The sequence below is a fragment of the Macaca mulatta genome, chromosome 6 (genome assembly GCF_049350105.2).
Source record: "Macaca mulatta isolate MMU2019108-1 chromosome 6, T2T-MMU8v2.0, whole genome shotgun sequence".
In the NCBI taxonomy this organism is placed as follows: Eukaryota; Metazoa; Chordata; class Mammalia; order Primates; family Cercopithecidae; genus Macaca; species Macaca mulatta.
Genome location: NC_133411.1, coordinates 150,823,939 through 150,847,272, shown reverse-complemented (window position 1 = coordinate 150,847,272; position 23,334 = coordinate 150,823,939). Strand labels below are relative to the sequence as shown.

The 23,334-nt window shown below is 40.5% G+C and overlaps 1 protein-coding gene across 17 annotated transcripts; it reads right to left on the bottom strand.

Annotated features, from left to right (window-relative positions):
- Positions 1-1,096: 1,096 nt before the first annotated feature.
- Positions 1,097-22,117, bottom strand: RNF14 (ring finger protein 14). 17 transcript variants are annotated; one of them, XM_078004043.1, is made up of 10 exons: positions 21,544-22,117; positions 20,331-20,504; positions 17,635-17,804; positions 17,100-17,258; positions 16,435-16,586; positions 12,545-13,072; positions 10,750-10,978; positions 7,575-7,747; positions 5,815-5,945; positions 1,097-2,553 (listed from the first exon to the last, which is right to left on the bottom strand). In XM_078004043.1, exons 6-10 carry the CDS (start codon positions 12,998-13,000, stop codon positions 2,496-2,498), a joined length of 1,047 nt encoding a protein of 348 aa, XP_077860169.1. In that variant the 5' UTR covers positions 13,001-13,072; positions 16,435-16,586; positions 17,100-17,258; positions 17,635-17,804; positions 20,331-20,504; positions 21,544-22,117; the 3' UTR covers positions 1,097-2,495.
- Positions 22,118-23,334: the final 1,217 nt, after the last annotated feature.

Here is a 23,334-nt window from a genome sequence, read left to right as displayed (position 1 = left end):
GTTCACAGCCTGGGCTATATAGCAAGACCTCATTTCTACTACAAAAAAAAAAAAAAAAAAAAAGCTGCCTATGGTAGTATGTGCCTGTAGTCCCAGCTACTCAGGAGGCTGAGGTGGGAGGATTGCTTGAGACCAGGAGATCAAGGCTACAGTGAGCTATGATCACACCACTGCACTCCAGCCTGGGTGACAGAGTGAGACCTTGTCTCAAAAAGAAAAAAGACCCATGAGCTTCATACTAATTTATGGCAAATCTCAACCCACTCGTAAAAAAGGCTTTCATGAAATTAATGCAGGTACAAAACTCTTTATTCTGTCATATATTTTGCTGACACTGCAACCTTCCATAAACCTATTTGTTTTACAGGGCATTTGGGGAGTTACCCAAATCTTTCATTTTACTGAGACAAAAGTACTCTACCAAAACTATACCATCTTAAAATTAGCTCATAACTCATGCTTCAAAAGTATAACTTTATAAGCCCTATTTTCTTTGTTAAAATTGAGTGATGAAGACTTTGCACGTAAGAATCACTAAGGTGACCAAACAAATTTTTAAGACTAAACACCAAATACCTGTGTTGTTTTTAATATCATAAATGGGAAAAAAAGGCTCCCATTTCTTTCATAAAACTCTATTATAAAGGCTTCTTTCCTACTTCCATGACATCATCAACAATGTACAACAGCTTAACATAAAATGATCTCTAGAAAATATCAAGTAGCTCATGAACTACAGAGCTTCTGAGTAGTTCTTTCTAAATAAATCTGAATTGAACTCCTTTTGATCACAGAAATCACTCTTCTCAGGTATATATTATAGAACAAATCATTTTAATTTCCATTTCTTATCTTTAATTTATTCTTTAAATTAACCTCAATTTTTACACAAAATGTCCTGAATCGAAGACCATGAAACTATCTGGTTTAAACAAAATATGGGCCCTAAAACCTAAGCTCAGTCATAAGCCCAGGTAAAAGAGATGCTATTCTGTGACCTTTTTCTTCTTACTTTAAGAATATGTTATATGCCAAACAGTTTTAAAATGTGATTAGTTGCCTTGGTGACAGAACAAATAGCAGCAACTCTGTTCTAATTATAAGATGATTTTTAAATTTATTTTTATTTTAAGATTAAGCATCCTCTTTGACAATCCAAAAACATAGTCCTTGCTCACTCTGGACACACACACCTAAAACAGTTAAAAGTGATTCCTCAATTTTCAATGACGAAGTAGGAAAAAAAGAATATGTTCTCAAGCTGCAGTTCAATTTTTCTGTCCTCTTTTCCAAAAAAATGTTATTTTGCTACCAAGCCACCCACCAATGATAAGACAATTTTTCAAAAAGCCAACAAAACCCGAAAAAAAGAACAGGTATCAATTCAAAATTATCACCCAGAACAATGCTGTTGCAAAAAAAAGAGTATGAAGCCAAATTCCCATAGCTTGTTAGAGAAGATCTTTAAGAATAATTCAGAAAGTTAGGACTGGAACTACCGTGGTATAGACAGGTTATACTGTCACTATATGCATATACAGTGGTGAATGCAGATAATTCAAGAACATTCAGCTTGGGAATATATTAAGCTTTCTCCTATTCCAGCAGAGGAAATAAAAACATGTGTTCCTGGAATTAATACTAAAATCGTCCTTACAAACAGAAGGTAGGGCAAAGGTAAAGAGAGAGAATGTGGAACAAAAGTAGCAAAGACAAGTCATTTTGAATCTAGGTTCTAACTCCTAGGAAAGTTGAATAGAACTTAAATTCTTCTGAGCCAGTATCACTAAATTCTAGATTTGGCCTGCAACCAGTGGATCATATACACCACTAATAAATATCAAGTGCCCCACAGTGTTTGTGGTATTAAAACATATATTTAAATTATTATAAATTTCCATTCTGAAAAGCAGATCAAAATGACACTGGACCATCCAGTCAGTTACAGAGTAAAGGGCTTCCTCCAAAGAGAACTGAGTTGGCAGAAATTTAGGTTGGTAGGAATATGATTAACATGGAGTAAATGAGATCAGGTTCTCAGTATAATTTTCAAAAGGCTTCTACCCACTCCAGTTGTAAGGAATAGTAGTACTGAGGGAGCTCCAACAGAATGTCTTAGAGGGATGCTTCTCAGAGACAAAGGGTCTCTAAGTTTAACTCTTGACCCCTCTTCTCCTTACCTAAAGCTTGGGGAAGAAAATAAATATTTAATTTTTTACTATTCAGAGCTTTGGGCACATTATCACATTATAATATTTAATATTCTGTAGTTTCATTTTCTGAACCTTTGGCTTATTTTTCTCAACTTACATTTTAAAATGTATGAATGCACCTTCTTCAGTAGTACCACATGAAAATATAAACTTTGTTCTTCCATATCTTCTACACAGGAAGAGTGAATGAGTAGTACCCTAAATATCCCGCAAAGTTACTTTGTGTACTTGACGAAAGATTAGGGAAAAACAATCCACTTCCATATCTTGAGCAGTAGTTAATTAGTCTTCAACCTCATCTTCCCAAATATCGTCGTCAACATCCACAGCATAAAACAGCCTGGAAGCATTAAAAAAGGTACATTTCTATACACTTGAATGAAACAATGTAAATTGCCTCTCCTTCACTGAAAAATATTTTCTGTACTCTTATGATAACATTTTTGTATATCTTTTCTTCTCCTTTAATCATTCCACTAAGGAGGGCTGAAATATGGGTCCCTTTGAACAATCTACCCTAAAGTTGGTGAAGAACGGCCCGTTTGGGCTGGGCATGGTGGCTCACGCCTGTAATCCCAGCACTTTGGGAGGCCGAGACGGGCGGATCACGAGGTGAGGAGATTGAGACCATCCTGGCTAACACGGTGAAACCCCGACTCTACTAAAAATACAAAAAATTAGCTGGGTGCGGTGGCGGGTGCCTGTAGTCCCAGCTACATGGGAGGCTGAGGCAGGAGAATGGCGTGAACCCGGGAGGCGGAGCTTGCAGTGAGCCGAGATTGCGCCACTGCACTCCAGCCTGGGCAACAGAGTGAGACTCCATCTCAAAAAAATAAAAAATAAAAGAACGGCCCGTTTAAGGTGGATGAGTGCCTGTCCAGCTCCATTCCCATCTGGCCTAGAAGATTTAATTGGCTGTCTTATAGCCTTAAGTCCCTTGGCCATACGGGTCCCACTGAGGGCCTAGATGGAGGCGAGGCAGGTTAGCCACAACACTCCAGCAATGATATGGGACAAAATAAGTTTGACCATCAATGGTGCCTCTGGCAAATCTCAGTCAAAAGGGGGAAAATGAGAAATAAAAATGATACCCTAAGCCCACAACCAACTGAACAGACCCTCTCCTGGCCAAGGGAACCCCAAAGAAACCTTGAAAACAGTTCCCGGCCATGACGGGATGGGAGGCCAGACACACCTGGTCATACCCCCCTCCCTCATTGACCACCATTAGGCTTTCTTTCCCTAAGGGTTCAAACCAACCCTCTGGGAAGACTTGCTCCACTGCTATCAACCAACCGCCTAACGCTGCCCCTCCCTTCTGCAGTTTTGGCACAAAAACCGACCAGCATTTCTTCCTGTCAATGGACCACTGACCATGGAGTGGTTCTAGCCAGTCTATGGAGGATGTGTACTGAGGTTTTCGTATTCTCTGCTTCACCTTTTGATATCAGAGACCTCCCCCAGAGATCGTGCCATTTTTTGAACATGGGTCCCCTGAAGGGTAATGAAGCTCAACTGCACATGCAGCATATTTCTCCTTTCATAAATATTCATGACTCCTCCTATAGCTTACTGAATATGTGTATCTGGCTATCTTGTAGAGCATAAATCCCTGTCTTCCTCTTTCCACCCTTAAAGTGTCTGTTTTCAGCTTCCGGCTGAAGGCTATGCTTCCCAACCTGTCAGAACGGCCACCTTGCCGGCTTCAACTCTTTATGAGAAATAAAGCTCTCCTTTCCAAATTACAACAAGCAAACAAAACAGTCCTGTTAGAATCCAGACAAACTCTCCAGGACCAAGGATAAACAATAAGGGAGGATGGGTATCACAAAACTGATACTCAGTGTATATAATAGATGGAATAAGCTAAGACTGGGGAAGTCAGGCAATTTAAACTGAACTCTTTCAAGACACCAGTGTATACAATACATGGAATAAGCTAAGACTGGGGAAGTCAGGCAATTTAAACTGAACTCTTTCAAGACACCAGCGTATACAATACATGGAATAAGCTAAGACTGGGGAAGTCAGGCAATTTAAACTGAACTCTTTCAAGACACTATTATTACTATTACATGCTCATCAATCACTCCATTCTATCTTCACAGTCCTTGCACCCTCCATTTATAGAATGTTTTGTAGCTGTCAATTTGTCTTCCTTTCCTTATGTTATGTACAATTTATGCAATTTCCAACACTAGATTTCCAACAGTTCATGGCAGGGCTTGTTTCTTCAATTTCTCTTATAGTTTCACAATACCAATGTGTTTACTTAACAGACACCTCTTAACAAAGATCATCAACTGATGCTGAAAGTGGAGAGCTCTTGGAGAACAAGATATTCACACTGTGCCAAGGAATCACCCCACAGATTACTTCCTAATAACAAAATGGAAAACTTGCCTTTACAATAAAGCAAACTGTAGAACTGAGCACCACACTAATGAGGGACATCATGGACCTCTTGATGTGATCCAATACGGAATACACATCACTCCTCATGAAGTATCAGCATAAAAAATATTATTCTAAATCTAATCAAACTTCAGTCTAGACCTAACTTCCAGTTTATAGCAAATAAGATAGAGAAACTAGCTAAAGGACACCATGGACAAACAAAACTCTGGAAGGTAAGACGTTATATAAGACAACTGGCCTGGACTCTTCAAAAAGTGAATGTTCAGCAGGGTGCGGTGGCTCACGCTTATAATCCCAGCACTTTGGGAGGCCGAGACGGGCGGATCACAAGGTCAGGAGATCGAGATCATCCTAACACGGTGAAACCCCGTCTCTACTAAAAATACAAAAAACTTAGCCAGGCGTGGTAGCGGGTGCCTGTAGTCCCAGCTACTTGGGAGGCTAAGGCAGGAGAATGGCATGAACCTGGGTGGCGGAGCTTGCAGTGAGCCGAGATTGCACCACTGCACTCCAGCCTGGGCGACAGAGTGAAACTCCGTCTCAAAGAAAAAAAAAAAAAGTGAATGTTCACAAAACACACACACAAAAAAGGTGGGCCAAAGCTTTTCTGCATTAAGAAACTAAAGAGATAGAACCAAATACAGTGACTGAACTTGTTTAGATTCTGGTTCAATCAAATAGCTTTAAAATATATTTTCAGAAATAATTAGGAAGTTTCAAATGTTTGTTTACTAGATAACAGTATGCCACTATCATTAAATTTTTTAAAAGTACTGTCATGATGTAGAAGCATTTCCTTATCTTAGGAGAAACGTGGAAATATTTAGTTGAAGCATTATCATAACTCCAACTTCATGTAGTTCAGCAAAAATATTAAGGGAACAAATATGGCAAAGTATTATCAATTGTTAATTTGGGTGGAAGGTATTCTACTATTCATAGTCCTATCCTTTCAAATTTTCTGTATGTTTGAAAACTTTCACTATAAAAACTTCCAGATAGTGTATATTCTCATTATAAAGCTCATTTTTGAGAAAATAATATAAAAATTCCTTCATGGGGGAAAACATGTAAGAGAATTCTCTAAATAAGTCCAAGTACTTAAATAAAACACTGGATGTGTGGTCTGCAAATCAAGTACCAAAAATTGCTGGAGAGCCTAAGGAATTCTGTGTATACATACCGGTTAAAACATGGTGAAGCAGGGTCATTGAAATGTTTGTAAGGGTTTGCTCTAGAGAGAGAACCCATGCAAATCCAACAGAAATATTGCTTACAGCCAGTACATGTCATCTTGTTACATCCATCTAATTTCTGGTGGGAAGGATAGAAAGAGAAAAATATCAAGGCTGTAAGAGCAGAAGAGACATGCACATGCCAAAGTGATTCAGTACAACATTGTCCTGGTCTTCTCCTTTTTCTTATGCAGGGTTGAGATATCAATGTAACACACTGATGACTATGTAATTCTATTTTGCACTCTAAAATACAGAAAATAGCTAGTGTTACTACAACTAGTTACTTGGCACAATCTCTTCTGATAAGCAGTAGATAAAAATCACACACATATAACTGGAACATGTAGATTAATATTAAAATACTTGGATGTAACGTGTGGGTTTTTAATTTTTACATAAATCCAAGTAAATATTTGGTACCAAGTCCTCCACTCTGTCATAGGGCTAAGGTATGTCAAAAGTGATTAAATGGCCAGGTGTGGTGGCTCATGCCTGTAATCCCAGCACTTTGGGAGGCCAAGGTGGGTGGGTCATTTGAGGTCAGGAGTTGGAGACCAGCCTGGCCAACATGATAAAACCCCATCTCTACTAAAAATACAAACATTAGCCAGGTGTGGTGGCTGGCACCTGTAATCCCAGCTACTCGGGAGGCTGAGGCATGAAAATTCCTTGAACCTGGGAGGCGGAGATTGTAGTTAGCCTATATTGCACTACCACACTCCAGCCTGGGCAACAGAGAGAGACTCAGTATCAAAAAAACAAAAAAGTGATTATATATAGTGCCAGTTTCCTTACCTGGAGTATCACTACTATGTTCAGTTCAGACATAATAGATTAGAACAATAGAATCAAATGCAAAGATGTATTTTGATTTTAAAACATATTAAGAATGGCCGGGCGCGGTGGCTCAAGCCTGTAATCCCAGCACTTTGGGAGGCCGAGACGGGCGGATCACAAGGTCAGGAGATCGAGACCAGCCTGGCTAATACGGTGAAACCCCGTCTCTACTAAAAAATACAAAAAAAAAAAACTAGCCGGGTGAGGTGGCGGGCGCCTGTAGTCCCAGCTACTCGGGAGGCTGAGGCAGGAGAATGGCGTAGACCCGGGAGGCGGAGCTTGCAGTGAGCTGAGATGCGGCCACTGCACTCCAGCCTGGGCGACAGAGCGAGACTCCGTCTCAAAAAAAAAAAATAAATAAATAAAAAATAAAAATAAAAAAAAAAAATAAAAAATAAAAATAAAAAAAATAAAACATATTAAGATTTTTGTCAAGAAGCAATAGAGTTGTGTAATTATTTTGACTCAGATTAATTCCTGAGTGTATCTTAAACAGGTGTGCAGCATTCCAGGATAAATAGTTCTGAGAGGTCAGATTTGATTTTTTTTAATCACATAGATGAGGTAAGAAGTGACCATAGCTCTAGTATGCCCTCCTTACAACCCATTCAATTTTGAGATGGATACAATGTAAGAACAATGGTCACTGTAAGAAAGACACAAAGAAAAGACTTTGAAAAGGGAAGTCTACAAACATTTAAGGTCGATAACAAGATTTAGTAGTGAAATTTCCACCTTCCAAGTAAGGAAGGTGCAATAATACCAGCATGTGTTTTGTAAGTCATAAAATTGACTAATAAGGCTTCTTAAGGTAATCATAGCATGCTTGCAAGTCTGATGGCCTCCAAGTCTGTCCCAAATCATTTACCTCTATGGGAGTTCCACAACATGGGCAGCTCTTTGAGTTCTTCTCTAGCCACTCCTTACTTTCCATCTCTTCCAGTGCCTTCTGAATCACTCTCTTACCATACCTTTGATCCAAAAGTCTTTTATTAGCCTCATCTGCTTGCAGGTATTCATTTCGTAAGTCCATTAATTTCTCTAGAAAGTGAAATGGAAAATTAACTTTTATATAACTTTGTAATGCAAACTAAAAATCATTAAAAATGGCTATAATCTTTGACTATTCAATAATGTTATTCCTAGAACTTTATCATAAGGAAGTAATCCAAAGTCATATGCATGGAGATGCATATAACAGTGGCAAAAAAATTAAATTTCTAAGGAAATAATTATGTTTGAAAGAGCCATTTAATGTCGCAATATTCAATTATTAAAAACATAATTACATTCGCTACAACCCAATTAAAACACTCATCACAGAATCCAGAAAAAAAGTATATTTATGTTACAACCCAGTAAAAATTATACATGCACAAATGATAATGAATGGAAAGGAATCCCCCAACTAGAAAAGATGTATCTGCTAAAAGTGGTAGAATAAGATAGGTTATTTTTTTCCTTTGTTTTGATTTCTTAATGTTGGTATGTTTATGCAACTAGAAGTATGCAGTTAAAGACTGACTTATCTAGAAGATACAAAGGTTGAAACAGACATTGATTTTTCCACTAAGTTGGCACCATTCACCGTTTGATAATGAAGAGGCCTACCAAATACAAAGGCACCTTTGGCTTAAGAGCAAAGACTACCTCTTCAATTTTGTGTTAAAAAAAAAAAAAATCAGTGAATAAAACTTACCACTCAAGTCTCACCCTGTACTATGCTTTGCTATAGGTGCTGAAAAGTTTTCCCTTGATACTCTTCAGTCTGGCTTCTACTGCTCTATCATTTAACTGAAATGGAACAGGTAACTAATCCCAAAGGCTTTACTTGCAGACAAGAGGCTTTTGTTCACAATTCTATTACTTAATTTTTCAACACAATTAAAGAGTTTTCCCAACAATGTTCTGTTTATTTTATCAGTTTACTTTCCTCACATTATTCGGAAGTCTATCTCCCTTTTAAAGCAAAAGACATCTTCTGATACCGAATCCTATATCCTATCTCCACTCTTTGCTTTCACCTGTGAATTCTTCCTGTGTAGTGCATTCCCACGGCTCCATCACCTCTACTTCAATGTAGCAGTGAAGTAATATAAATCTCATTCCTCTAATCATTCAATGCATTTTTGTGTTCCTAGGCATCTTAAGGACAAAGGTTATACTGCTTTAGTCTTCTCAAAATAATAAAATTGTTGGTATTTCATATTTTATATAATATATACATACAAAGAGAGGGAGAGATTCCTAATTTTACTAAATCCCTGAATGCTGTGAAACACCTGAAATGTACTGTCGACTTTTAATGAAAAGGTTACAGAAGTCTAAAGTAAAGGCTTATATTATACTTTGCTAACTTCTCCATCCCATTTGGCCTTACCTTCTACAAGATGCTGCCTGAGGCAACTGAAATTATCTACTCACTCTTTCCTCTCAGGATACTTTCTTGGAAATAATGACAGTCTGCTAACATTAGCAAGCAATAACTACAATAATAATAGCATTAATAATTACCATTTTTCTTTTTCCTTTTTTTTTTTTTTGAGATAGGGTCCCATTCTGTCCCCCAGGCTGGAGTGCAGTGGTGCAATCTGGCTCACTGCAGCCTCTACCTCCCGGGGTCAAGCGATCCTCCAGCCTCAGCAACCTGAGTGGCTGAGACTACAGGTGTGCACCACCACATCCCGTTAGTTTTTGTATTTTTTTGTAGACACGGGGTTTTGCCATGGTGTCAAACTCCTGGACTCAAGCAATCCACCTACCTTGGCCTCCCAAAGTGCTAAGATTACAGAGGTGAGCTACTATGCCCAACCCCATTCTGCATTTTACATGGATTAGCTCACTGTTTCTCAAACTATTTATGGTAAAGGCCTAGTTTTTTCTCTAATATGTCAAGGATCAACACTTTTATAAGATATAATCAGGTTTGCTTGATTTAATTTTTTTAAAGGCAGAGTCTCACTATGTTGCCCAAACTAGTCTTAACCGAGGCTCAAAAGATTCTCCTGCTGTAGCCTTCTGAATAGCTACAACTACAAGTGTGCACCACCAGTCAGCTAACAATTTATTAGAAAAATGAAAAAAAGTCTAAATTTTTATTAGGTTTGACTGACATAAAATTATGTGAAATCACTATAAAAGTTTCTAACCCTCTCAATTTCTATATCTCATTATAGACCACTGTAACAAATATAACAATTTTGAATAGCACAATATTAGTTCCCTTCATCCTTAGAATAACCCGGTGAAATTATTGTTGTCTGCTCGAGCTGCAATTTTGTGAAGTAGCTGTTATCATTATCACTGTTAGTCTGAGAAAGACTAAGCCACCAAAGTCCAGTTAAATCGACATTAAGGGCCTGATTTATGATTCCTTATCTAGACTGGAAATGGCAAACATATTTCACTCCTGTGTCTACTTTATCAGAGGGTAGTTGTCCGAAGTGCCATGCTGAGGAAGTTTCTGAGGCCTCTCTGGGCTCAAGGAGAAAGCATTTGATAAATGGTCAAATACATGTGCCATGGAGACAAGAATGGCAGCTTAGATGCCCTGCATTTGCCATCCAGGATCTACATTATTCCATGTTCGTAGATAGAATTTGCCATGCCATTTCTTCTCCTGGAATGTTCCTCCCTGGTATCTGCATGGTTTTTCCTACCTCCTTCAAGTCTTTACTTAAACCATTTTGCCAGTGAGGCCTCCCCTGGTTTCCCTAACTAAAATCCCAAGTCCCCTCCCCTTCAGAACATTTCATATCCTGTCCTTGCTTTATTTCTTCTGCCTCTTCAGCACTTACCATCACCTAATATCCTTATTTTGTTTTCCTGTCTCCCCTAGTAGAATGTAAGTTCCATGAGGGCAGAGATTTTGTCTCTTCTGGTCACTACTACAGCCCCAGGGCCTGGGATAGTCACTGACACAGAAATATCGTCTAAAGGAATACTTCTAAAATTGAAGAATGAAGTCATAAGGCACTGGTAGGAAAGTGAAATGTGAGGGAGAGATTGGGGATAGAGGATTTGGGTTCACAGTTAAAACATACCTGCAGTCACCTTACATGGAGAGACCCCATGGTAGGTCAACCTGCACAAAGTACAGAAGGCAAAATTGCAGCTGGAGCAGATACCCATGGTGCAGCCAGGCTCCTGCATCACAGGCAGCTGGCAGCATGGCCGGGGGCAGTACACTACATCTGCCATCAGGTCCAAGGTGGACTGGAGGAGAAGGCGGTCATAACGGGCAAATAACTCTGCTTCCACTAGCTCTTTGACCTGGAGGGAAATACAAAACACCATAGGTTTGATGATTCCACAACCAGTTCTGAACCTGAGGAGATTCTTAGGATGCTAGTGTAAACCAGATGGGCACATAAATTAAAATCTCTCTTTCACTTTAAAATCAAACCAAGTATATTTTGACTCAGATGGCAATTATGGTCTACATATTTGTTAAAACTAAGCAAAGTGTACAATTCATTTTATATTTTAGTTTTATTTCTTTAGAGATAGGGTCTTACTCTGTCGTCCAGACTGGAGTGCAGTGGTGCAATCACAGCTCACTGCAGCCTTGAACTCCTGGGCTCAAGTGATTCTCCGCCTCAGCTTCCCTAGTAGCTAGGACAACAGGCACTTGCTATCATGCCTGACTGATTTTTTTTTTTTTCAGACATGGAGTCATGCTATTTTGCACAGGCTGGTTTTAAACCCCTAGCCTCAAGTGATCCTCCTATCTTGGCCTCCCAAAGTGCTGGGATTATAGGTATAAGCTACCATGCTAGCCTTGTATGCTTTAAATGTGTAGTTTATTTTAAGTAAAATTATGCTTTAATAAGAAAACAAAAAACTGGCTGGGCGCAGTGGCTCACACCTGTAATCCCAACCCTTTGGGAGACCGAAGTGGGAGGATCAGTTGAGGTCAGGAGTTCAAGACCAGCCTGCCCAACATGGTGAAACCCTGTCTCTACTAAAAATACAAAAAAAATTAACCATTCCAGCTACTTGGGAGGCGGAGGCAGGAAATCACTTGAACCCGGGAGGCAGAGGCTGCCGTAAGCTGAGATCGTGGCCCTGCACTCCAGCCTGGGTGACACAGCAAGACTCCGTCTCAAACAAAACAACAACAACAACAACAACAAAACCTAAGTAGGCTGTACTTATGCTGAAGTCTATAAAAGTTGGTTAATTATTCCAAGAGATATCCCCTTCAGATCCCAACCTCACACAAGGATAAGCTAGTGATTCCCCAAGGTTTATGGGATCCTAGCAGATATACAAAGTAAATTATCACAATTACTTAATAACTAACACTCATCCTTGCCCATTGCAAGGCCAAAGGAAGCATTCCATTTGCTTAAGCAGTAGACTAAGACCATAGCATTCTTTTTTTTTTTTTTTTTTTTTGAGACGGAGTTTCGCTCTGTCACCCACGCTGGAGTGCAGTGGCCGGATCTCAGCTCACTGCAAGCTCCTCCTCTCGGGTTCACGCCATTCTCCTGCCTCAGCCTCCCGAGTAGCTGGGACTACAGGCACCCGCCACTTCGCCTGGCTAGTTTTTTGTATTTTTTAGTAGAGACGGGGTTTCACCGTATTAGCCAGGATGGTCTCGATCTCCTGACCTCATGATCCACCCATCTCGGCCTCCCAAAGTGCTGGGATTACAGGCTTGAGCCACCGCGCCCGGCCTGACCATAGCATTCTTAATGGATACAGCAAAACAACTTGTGGGCTGGCTCCAAGGCCTCAGACTGCCCCATGAGCCCTATCAAGGAAGTTCTTGAGATGATATCTCCATTTATGGAAGAGAATTAGGAGGCAACCATCAGCAGGGTAAACAGTTACCTGACCAGGAGTGGCCACCGAAGGGCACTTTGGTTCTGGACAGTTGAGGCATTGAACCTGGCCATCTCTGATCTGGATTTCAAAGTAGTCCTTCAGACAGGCTTTGCAGTACACATGCCTGCACTCCAAGAAGTACATGCATTCACTACCCAGCTTCTCACAGAAACAGATATTGCACAGGAACAATTTACTATTAAAGCATTTTATCTGCTGAGCTTGATCAAAGTCCAAGATTTCCTGGATCAGATTTGACAATGATTCCACATCCTGCACAGCTCTCTCATCCACAATTTCCTCTTGGTCTACATCAGATCCAGCAGCTCCTCCAAAATCTAGCTCTGTGTTGGGAGAGGCTTGAGCTGTCCTTCTCTGCACTTTTTTCTGAGAACCAATCTTGAGCTCAAAAGGAGAGACAATATTCAAGTATGCTAGGGTCTCTTCCTTAAGAAATTGCATCCAGGCAAACAGGACCACACTGCCACGGTGTTCTTCCCATAGGTTGTCTAAGTGCTTGCATAGAGCAGATAGCTAGGAGAAAACACATGAAGATGTTGGTGAGTTCAGAAAAATGATGCTGCAGCCAACTCCTGGTTTCCCGAGAAATCTTTTCCACTTGCAAGTTAGGGCCTTATTCTAACACTATTTTTTTACTGCTGTGATACACTGTGCTACAAAACAGTATAAACATTCTTACTGGAGCACTTCTTAAACTATTCAGCAACATGAGCCAAAGTAGAACACAAAGTCAGAAGCAAGAAGTACCATGAGAACAAGAGAAATAGCAAGACTCCACAAGGTAGAGAAATAGCTGTACATTTTAGTCACTGAAATGGAAGACTTTTTTCTGTTCTTTAATCTTTTAGTACTGCCATATATCTCATGTAGGAGAAAGAGATCTAGTTCTAAAACTAAACTATTTTTCTTCCTTTAGGAGTCCTAGCCCTGTTGGTATCCTAGAATAATGGTTGGAAAAAGAATTGTTTAAAAATACTACTCAAGTTTTAAAATTAATTCTTTCAGTTTTATCAAAATGTCAACTCATCTGAAACAATCACTCACAGAATTCAACCTCAGAGTCCTTGTTCAGATTTACAAGCTGCTTTTAACTAAGCAATCTGGGCTTATATCAGATCCTGGTTAATGGAGGGAAGTTGACTGACATTGACCCTAGTCCTAATCACAAGCCCTCAGCAAGGTTTGGCAGCCATAGAGAAAGCTTACACTTCCTAAGCTAAGCAACCAAAGTTAAATTATTTGGAATTTTCCTCTTTAAAAATGGTCTGTTCAATTTGAAAGGCAAATATAAGAGGATTTTCCATTAGAAATATAAAATATTTGTAACTAGAGCACAGGAATTATAAGCAGCTTTTCTTTTTTAGGTAAACATCCAAAAATAGGCCTTCCAGATGGCAAACAAATTTTGTAAATTTAAATGACAAATGAAAAGGGACCAGATTTTCTGTTTCTTATGCTCTGTGTAGTGCCACTGACTAAACCCTGCACAGGTACTACCTTAAATACTTATTGATGAGTTCAGATTGAACAACTAATAATTTTTCACATTTACATAAATATCCTTATAAATCAACCATGCTTTTGAGAAATCTGCTAAAATCCGTAAAATGTGATAAATACTAAAAGGGAAGCTCTGAGTGCTGTGTGAACTGCCAAGTCCTATGAAGAAGCCATTCTCCAACCTCTTTTCTTCTCCAGTCCCTTCTCAAGAGAGGCAGCTGGGGCCGGGCGTGGTGGCTCATGCCTGTAATCCCAGAATTCTGGGAGGCCGAGGCGGGTGGATCACCTGAGGTCAGGGGTTCATAACCAGCTTAGCCAACGTGGTGAAACCCTGTCTCTACTAAAAAATACAAAAAATTACCAGGGTGTGGTGGTGGGCACCTGTATTCCCAGCTATTTGGGAGGCTGAGACAGGACAACCACTTGAACCCACTAGGCAGAGGTTGCAGTGAGCTGAGATTGCGCCCCTGTGTTCCAGCCTGGGCGACAGAGCAAGACTCCATCTCAGAAAAAAAAAAAACAAAAAAAAAAGAGAGAGAGAGAGACAGAGAGAGAGAGAAAGGCAGCTGGAATGCATGTAAATGGAAGGGGGATGGGAATTCAGGGAAAAGAGCAAGAGACTGTGTAAGTATATTTGGGGAGGAATAAGGAACAAGGTTTTAGAAAACTAAAACCACTTCTGTCTATCCACCCCAATTCAGGGAATGACAGCTCTATGTGTCAAATTCACTATTAACAGGTGAGAGTCATAATGCCAAGGAATCAGGGTACAGCAACAAACAAGAACTGAACCAAGAAGGAATATAAGAGACTAATTAAAATGTTAATTATATGCATAAACATTTATTTGATAAAGAATTCTGTAATTTTAGCTGCAACACATAGAACAACTCTCTTCCCCAGCACACACCCCCACCCCCAAATCCAGCATTAAGTAGATGCTGGTTAGCTGGAATCTGAAACTGCAACCACACATCCAGTTAATCTGTCCTGTTTCGTGCGTGTGTGCGCATATGTGTGTGCATGCATGCACATGCATGGATGTAAAGTATGAAAAGCTCTCTGCTGAAATACGACTATGAAGATCTAAATAATTCAGCCAACTATCAGTGGCCTAAATGCCAAACAGTCTTGATATTCCTGAACAAATCAACTGTCTTGCAACTGTTGCCTCTGGCACAGATATTAGAATGTAAAGTAATACGCCTTTTTATTCTACCTATATTATCCTTTTTAAGGTTTAATTTTGCTTTTAAGCCATAAGCTCAAGTTTGCAAAAGTACTCTCAATGAAAAGATTAGATTGGTGGATGGGGGAATGAAAACTGTATGATCCAAAGATAAAAACTAATGAGCTATTGCTTGAGGTCAGCAATTCTGACAGCTTTTGTCTTTTTTCTTTTCTGAGACAGGGTCTCTCTCTGTCACCCAGGCTGGAGTGCAGTGGGTCAATCTCAGCTCACTGCAATCTTTGCCACCCAGGCTCAAGTGATCCTCCCACCTCAGCCTCCCAAGTAGCTGGGACTACAGGGATGCACCACCACACTTGGCTAATTTTTGTATTTTTTGTAGAAATTGGGTTTCGCCATGTTGCACAGGCTGAGCTTTTGTCTTAATACGCATCAGTCTATCAATCTTCATTATGACTTCTAGAAAAGCAGCTGCTACTGATTCATTATCTATCCTATAATGCTTTCTATTATTTATATTTAGCTTCAAGTCATATTTATTTCTCAATCAAGAGTTGAAGTTGTTACTAGAAAAGTATATATAACCCAGAGGAAATGAGGCTCTTAACACAAGGCCTCAAGCTTTACTGAGGTATCTACAGGAACTATACACATTTCTACTTGTATGCATTTATGTCTATGTGATACCAGTTGACTGTTACTTGTTATTAATACAGATTTTACAAAGAAAATCAGTTATTGTATTTACTCAGAAAATTTGCTTATTATAACTACAGTAGCTCAATTTTTAGTCCTAATTACAATGGAATCTTTCATTTAAGGAATGGATAAGAAACTGAGAAAAAAGTAGTATCAATATCTAAGGAAAATGAGGAAAACCTCATAGTCTCCATTATAATACAGATTAAATGGGAAAATAGCAAAACAAGAAAAGAAATAATATACTTGCTTAAAAATTACTCCTACTACAATTCATGATTGTTTCAATTACTGCCATTCCTTTTTAAAACACCAAACATTTTCAATTTCTTAACATCAGGATTCACCAAGGCAAGGGAAAAAAATTACAAAACCAAAGCCATTTGTTTTTCATGCACTGAATTCAAGATCATTAAGATAGTCTTCAATTAAAGATGATTTTTAAGTTTCTAAAAATGGATAGGAAAAATTAAGTTTCAAGTCTAACCTGAGTTGGTGACAGCCATTTGCCACTAAGTGTGAATGAAGGTGGGGAAGAGGATGGATAATCTGGTGGCAGTTCAAAGTTCAGCACAAGTGGAGGCAGAAAGCAAATGGTGTATTCAAAGCCACTATTCTGGAGACACTCATTTGAATTGCCTGAACCAAAAACAAAGATTAGAAAGGATCAGTTGGTCAACACTTGAGTGTCCATTACCGTTGAGCAGCGCTCAAGAAAGACTTAATGCTTTAGTTGAGGGAAAAACCCTCCCCCAAAGCACTTTCTATTTCCTAACTTTAACTTGGTAGCCACCACCTTAAAAAAAATCTTGTAAGCCCTTGAAAAATCTACTCAGCACCATGAAATGTATAATGAAAATACTACAACTTATTCTTGTATACAATTCTGGGTACAATTCCTAACACTAATGACCAAGGAACACACAATGTTTGATTTGTTGTGGTTTGGTTTATAGTAGATGATTAAAGACATGATCTAGAGAAAGGATGTTCATTTCCATTAAACAACATGACCTACTTAGACCAGCATGTCCCAACTATCCATGAATCAGTTGGGAAAATTTGTGCCAACACAATGATCTCAGGTTTGAGGATATGATATAGCATACAACACTCTCACAACCAAAGCTGCATTTAAATTACCACACTTACGTTCTTTACTCAATCCCTTTATAGTAGAAACATTTTGAGAAAGTGTGCATCAAGGTCTTCTGTAAATGTCTGTATCAAAACCAGCAGTATTGTTTTTTCTGAAGCAAAAGGTCACAGAGTAACAGCATGTGTCATATGTTTATAGCAGTTGAAATGATTCTGGAAACCAAATAGTATTAGCAACCACCACTGTACTTGAAAATTTCTAAGTGTTTTCACATACATTAATTTTCTCTTTGATTATCACTATGTAATAGCCAATGACTCATGGCTGATAAACTGCTAGTCAGCAGACTAGGATATATGAAATACGCCGGATAATATCCCTCTTCAGTGATCAAAAAGGTAGAATCAAATTGAAAACTGTTTGCCCCTCATTGCAATTTTCATTTAAAACAGAAATATGCATTAAATCTGTAATACTACCACCTATCACTAATGCCTATAAACACGAAATGACAAATAGTTTAAGGTACACTAAGAAATAAAGAATAATATTTAGAAAAATCTGTTTAAGAAAATATTATTAACTAACCGCTCACAAATATCTTGAAATTCTGTGGCAAATCCAAATAGATCCTGGTTTCTCCACCTTGGACAGACTCTGCTTTTCTAAATTCATCTCCATCATAAATACTAGCCAGGGCCAGCAATTCATCCTCCTGAGCTTCTCGGTCTTCTGACGACATTTAATTTTCTGAGGACCTGAAAACATTAAAATCAGTTAAGAACAGAAAATGCACAGAGGGTGGCCAGGTACAGTGGCTCACGCCTGTAATCCCAACACTTTGGGAGGCCAAGGCAGGCAGATCACCTGAGCTCAGGAGTTCGAGACTAGCCTGGCCAACGCGGCGACCCCCCATCTCCACTAAAAATACAAAACTTAGCCGGGCATGGTGGCAGGTGCCTGTAATCCCAGCTGCTTGGGAGGCTGAGGCAGGAGAATGGCTTGAACCGGGAGGTGGAGACTGCAGTGAGCCAACATAGTACCACTGTACTCCAGCCTGGGTGACAAGAATGAAACTCCGTCTCAAGAAAAAAAAAAAAAAAAAAAAAAGAAAAGAAAATGCACAGAGGTGGGAAAAGTTTAATGGCACTTTAAAAAAAGTTCCTCACCAATAACTGCAAAGAATTACTCGATATTCTCACTTTCCTCCCAAACCAAAAATGACAGCCATATCTGGCATTCCATTCGTTTTGTAATATTAACAGTCTTTTTCAAAAAGGATAGTTGTGGTACTTCTAATTTCTGACCTTATCAGTTAGATATTTTATGATTGAATTAGAGGGAAGAAAGCACAATTTGAAAATTTTCTTTGAAAACGACAAATCACAAGTTTACTTTGACTTGTCCACTGAACCTAGCAAAGTGCCTGGCTCGCAAAAGTAGTCAAAGTGTATTACACTGCTTTCTTAAAATAAGTTAATTTGCCAGGTGCAGTGGCTCACGCCTGTAATCCCAACACTTTGGTAGGCCGAGGCAGGCAAATCACCCCTGGGAGGTCAAGGCTGCAGTGAGCCATGATAGCACCACTGTACTCCAGCCTGGGTGACAAAGTGAGACCCTGTCTCAAAAAAAAAAAAAAATCTCCAAGTAGCACCGAAAGTCCTGGGACAGGATGGGGGTTGGAGGCAAAATTGCTTCCAGTTGAGAAAACTGTGCTTGAGGATGTTACAGGCATAGATACAAGAAAATTAGATAACTGAGCAAGCAGCAAAACAATATTAAATTTTTGAAATAACAGATTTTGTCAAATCCAAGCAGTCATCAATTTTAAGATTTACCATTATGACTTAAGAATATTTAAAAGATAATAATTTTAAGAAAGATTTACCATTATTTTAGGTAATACTAAGAATTTAGCTGCAAGGCCCAGGCACAGTGGCTCAAGCGTTTAATCCCAGCACTTTGGGAGAGCAAGGCAGGCAGATCACTTGAGGCCAGGAGTTCAAGACTAGCCTGGCCAACACAGCAAAACTCCATCTCTACTAAAAATACAAAAATTAGCTGGGCGTGGTGGTGCACGCATTCCCAACCACTTGGTAGCTGAGGCACGAGAACTGAGAATCACTAGAACTCAGCAGGCGGAGGCTGCAGTGAGCTGAGACTGCGCCACTGCATTCCAGCCTGGGTGACAGAGACAGGAAGGAAGGAAGGAAGGAAGGGAGGGAGGGAGGGAGGGAGGGAGGGAGGGAAGAAAGAAAAAGAAAGAGAAAGAAAGAAAGAAATTAGCTACTATTAAAGTATGAACTGGCTGGGTGTGGAGGTTCATGCCTGTAATCCCAGCACTTTGAGAGGCCAAGGCAGGAGGATCGCTTGAGGCCAGCAGTTTGAGATCAGCCATGGCAACATACAAGATCCTGTCTCTATAAAAAATTAGCCAGGTATGGTGGTGTGTGCTTGTAGTCCCAGCTACTTAGGAGACTGTGGTAGGAGGATCGCTTGAGCCTTGGATGCTGAGGCTGCAGTGAGCCATGTCTGCATCACTGCACTCCAGCCTGGGTGACAGAGCAAGACCTTGTCTCAAAAAATAAAGTATGGGGCCGGCCGCGGTGGCTCAAGCCTGTAATCCCAGCACTTTGGGAGGCCAAGACGGGTGGATCACGAGGTCAGGAGATCGAGATCATCCTGGCTAACACGGTGAAATCCCGTTTCTACTAAAAAATACAAAAAAAACTAGCCGGGCGAGGTGGCAGGCGCCTGTAGTCCCAGCTACTCGGGAGGCTGAGGCAGGAGAATGGCGTGAACCCGGGAGGCGGAGCTTGTAGTGAGCTGAGATCCGGCCACTGCACTCCAGCCTGGGCTATAGAGTGAGACTCCGTCTCAAAAAAATAAATAAATAAATAAAAATAAATAAAGTATGAATCAATGTTTTTTAAAATAGCGTCAACTGAAAGATACAGCAATTTCAGATAATTTAAATGTGGAAAAAAATAAGCAATGAGAATTTACAAAAATCATTTTAATAAAACAAAATACCATTCTGTCAATTAAAATACTGAACAACAATTGCATTTGCAAATATCCTCCCTCACAACTAAAATATTTTTAATTAAAATGTACATAATTAAAAAGTTAGGATTTTTTTACATTCTAAAAGGTCATACTGTGAAATTTAAAATGATTTCATTTCAAAAAACACTTTTTCTAGGAGACGTTAGTTCATGGCTCTGCTTAAGTTGCCTCCCTAAAAGACACAATTACATGTTCTACTTGAGGTCAGTTAGTACCTGTTAATAACAACCAGAAGAAAAGAATATTAACACCACAGTCTGTATTTCAGCTCAGAGTGGAGTTCGTGCAAATCCCATTTATTCTCTAACTGGTGGAGCTGAGACTGCTGAAGCTGGATAAGAGGCCAAGATGTGGAACTCATACTACATATACTATGAAAATCCTGCCATCTGCAGAAAAGAAATACAAAAGATGGTGTTAGGACCCTCTCCAAATTAAAATTCTGAATTTCCATGATCACCACTTAAGTCAAACATATCCTAACATACAGCCAATCCTAATCTACAGGTGCATGTTACTCTCCTAGGGCAGACTGACTGAGCCATGTGGTTAAAGGAGTATTTGCATGTGCCCAGCAATGACTGAGGACTTTTTATCTGTCTGCCCTCAGCCATGGGAGGAGGTAAGGAGGAACACCAAGGTCATATGAGAGGACAGGACACCATGCCCCATAACAAACAGCCTCTTCAGTTTCTTGTTTTTTCTCCTTTCCTCTTCTGCTTTTTGTATTCCTTCATTTGCCATCCCCCTCCAGTTTTTCCTCTCTTGTTCATGAATTAATACCACCAGTGGCACTCATGGTTAATTCTGATAACAGAAAAATACTTAAACAAAACAAGAATACACAAACAGAAACTTTTAAGTTTTATTCTAAACGCTTTAGAGCTAGGCTTCTTCACTGGGGTGAGGGGAAAAGGGAGTATGGTCTCAGATGGGTTATGGAGAATCCTATCAACACCCTAAAATTATATGCAAAAATACCATATACAAAACCATAATTAAAAAGTTACAGATTCTCGGATGTGTAACTCCCCAATAAGAATGAGATTCAGAATCAATTTACATTTATTGAGCACCTACTACGTACAGTATTAGGTCCTTTCACATTGTCTTATTTAATCTTAAACAATTTTACTAGGTGGGAATATATGGTGCTAATTAAGCTTTTTGTTTCTTCCTGTTAAAACATTTGCAAATGGGATGAGAGATTCATTTATGCAGTTTATGGTTTTAGGTTAGTGTTCTCCATCTGACTGCACATTAGAATCTTCTAAGGAGCTGTTTTTTAAAATCTGAATACCCAGGCCACACCCAGAACAATTAATTCAGGCCTCAGTAGTTGTCCAAGTTCTCCAGGTGATTCCAATATGCAGTCAGGGCTAGCAACTTCTACTCCAAGCAGTGTTTCAACAGTTCCTCATGACCTACCCTACTAGATTTCAGCTTGTGAAGCTGTCACTTGGAAGCCAGTACCTCAATTCTGGTTGCTACCCCCATTTCCTTCTCATTCTATCCATTTGGTCTTCGGGTGTCCTGGTCTGGGTTCAGCTCGCCACCCGGCGTGCGGAGTCGTTTGGGCGACTACCCCAAAACAGGGGCAAGTCCAAGGCTAGCTATCCGCCCCAGCGCTGGGATCAGAGGGCGCTATCCGGGCGTGTGAGCTGCTGGCCAGCCTGGGGCCTCCCAAAGAAGCAGGGCCCACACCTTTCTCTTCCTCCTCAGGAGCGTCCGGAAGGGAGTCCCGGCCAGCTGGGCTGCGGACGCCCGGTCCCGGGTTTGAGCGACTGAGGCCCACTGTACAGTCCTGGCCCGGTCCCCTTTTCTGCCTCGCGCGCCCAGAGAGCTGTCCCCACCGTACCTTCCGGCCACCCGGCAGTGCCAAGCTCCAAAGTTCCGCCCTCCGCCCTTGCCCGGGGCCCACTCACCGCCGCCAGCCGACCAGGCCTAGCAATTCCCTGCTCAACCGGCGCACCGCCTCTTCCGTTCTCGGGAGCTGTCAGCTGAGCCAAGCGGATCCCGCTGGTGGGGTAGTCGGCCTAGAGAGGACTCTGCGCAGCCGCCGTGGTCGCCCCTGTCTCTCGGGCGCCTCCCGCAGGCCCAAGGCGGCGCTGCCGGCGCGACCGCCGTCACTCCAACCACTGCGAGCCCAGTGCTCACAGGAGGCTGTTTTCAGTAGTTCTGATGGGGCCCGAGAATTCCAATTTTTACCAATCCCCAGAGGTGATCACGAGGCAGTGGTCTACCTAGGGCAGAGACTCTCACAACAATCCCAGACCTGCTTCTCTAAGTGGACTAAGCTAGCCTGCTTCCTCCCGTTTACCTTCTCAGAAATGCTGCCCGTCTTTCTGGAGCTCCACTGCAGAAGCACGCATTCATCGCTCATGTTATAACTGCAACACCGACCGCATTTATTGAGCAGTTAGGATGCTTCAAGCACTGTGATAAATGCTCTACGTAAATTTTCTATCTTCACTGTAACCTTATGATTTAGCTACCATTTGTTATTCTCACTTTACAAATAAGGAAATTGAGACTTAGGTGCAAAAACTTACAAAGGGTCACATGATTATCATCAGGCTAAGCAGAAATTAAAATTATATGCTTCCTACCTCACACCATATGCAAAAATTAACTAAATATGGATCAACGACCTAAATGTAAGAACTAAAACTATAAAATCTTTAGAAGGCCAGGCACAGTGGCTCACGCCTGTAATCTCAGCACTTTGGGAGGCCGAGGAGGGCGGATCATGAGGTCAGGTGATAGAGACCAGCCTGACCAACATGGTGAAGCCCCGTCTCTACCAAAAATACAAAAGATTAGCAGGGCGTGGTGGTGGGTGCCTGTAGTCCCAGCTACTCGGGAGGCTGAGGCAGGAGAACGGCACGAACCCGGGAGGCGGAGCTTGCAGTGAACCGAGATTGCGCCACTGCACTCCAGCCTGGGCGACAGAGCGAGACTCCCTCTCAAAAAAAAAAAAAAAAAAACCAAAAAACCCTTAGAAGAAAATGTAGGAGTAAATATTTATGAACTTGAATTAGGTAATAGTTTCTTAGACATGAAACTAAAGGCACAAGCAACAAAGGAAAAAAACACATAAATTGCATTCACCAAAGCTAAAAACTTTTGTACTTCAAAATGTCAGAGGCATTCGAACCAGAGCAACTTCATCTGGAGTAGGGGCTGGGTAAAATAAGGCTGAGCAACCTACTGGGCTAC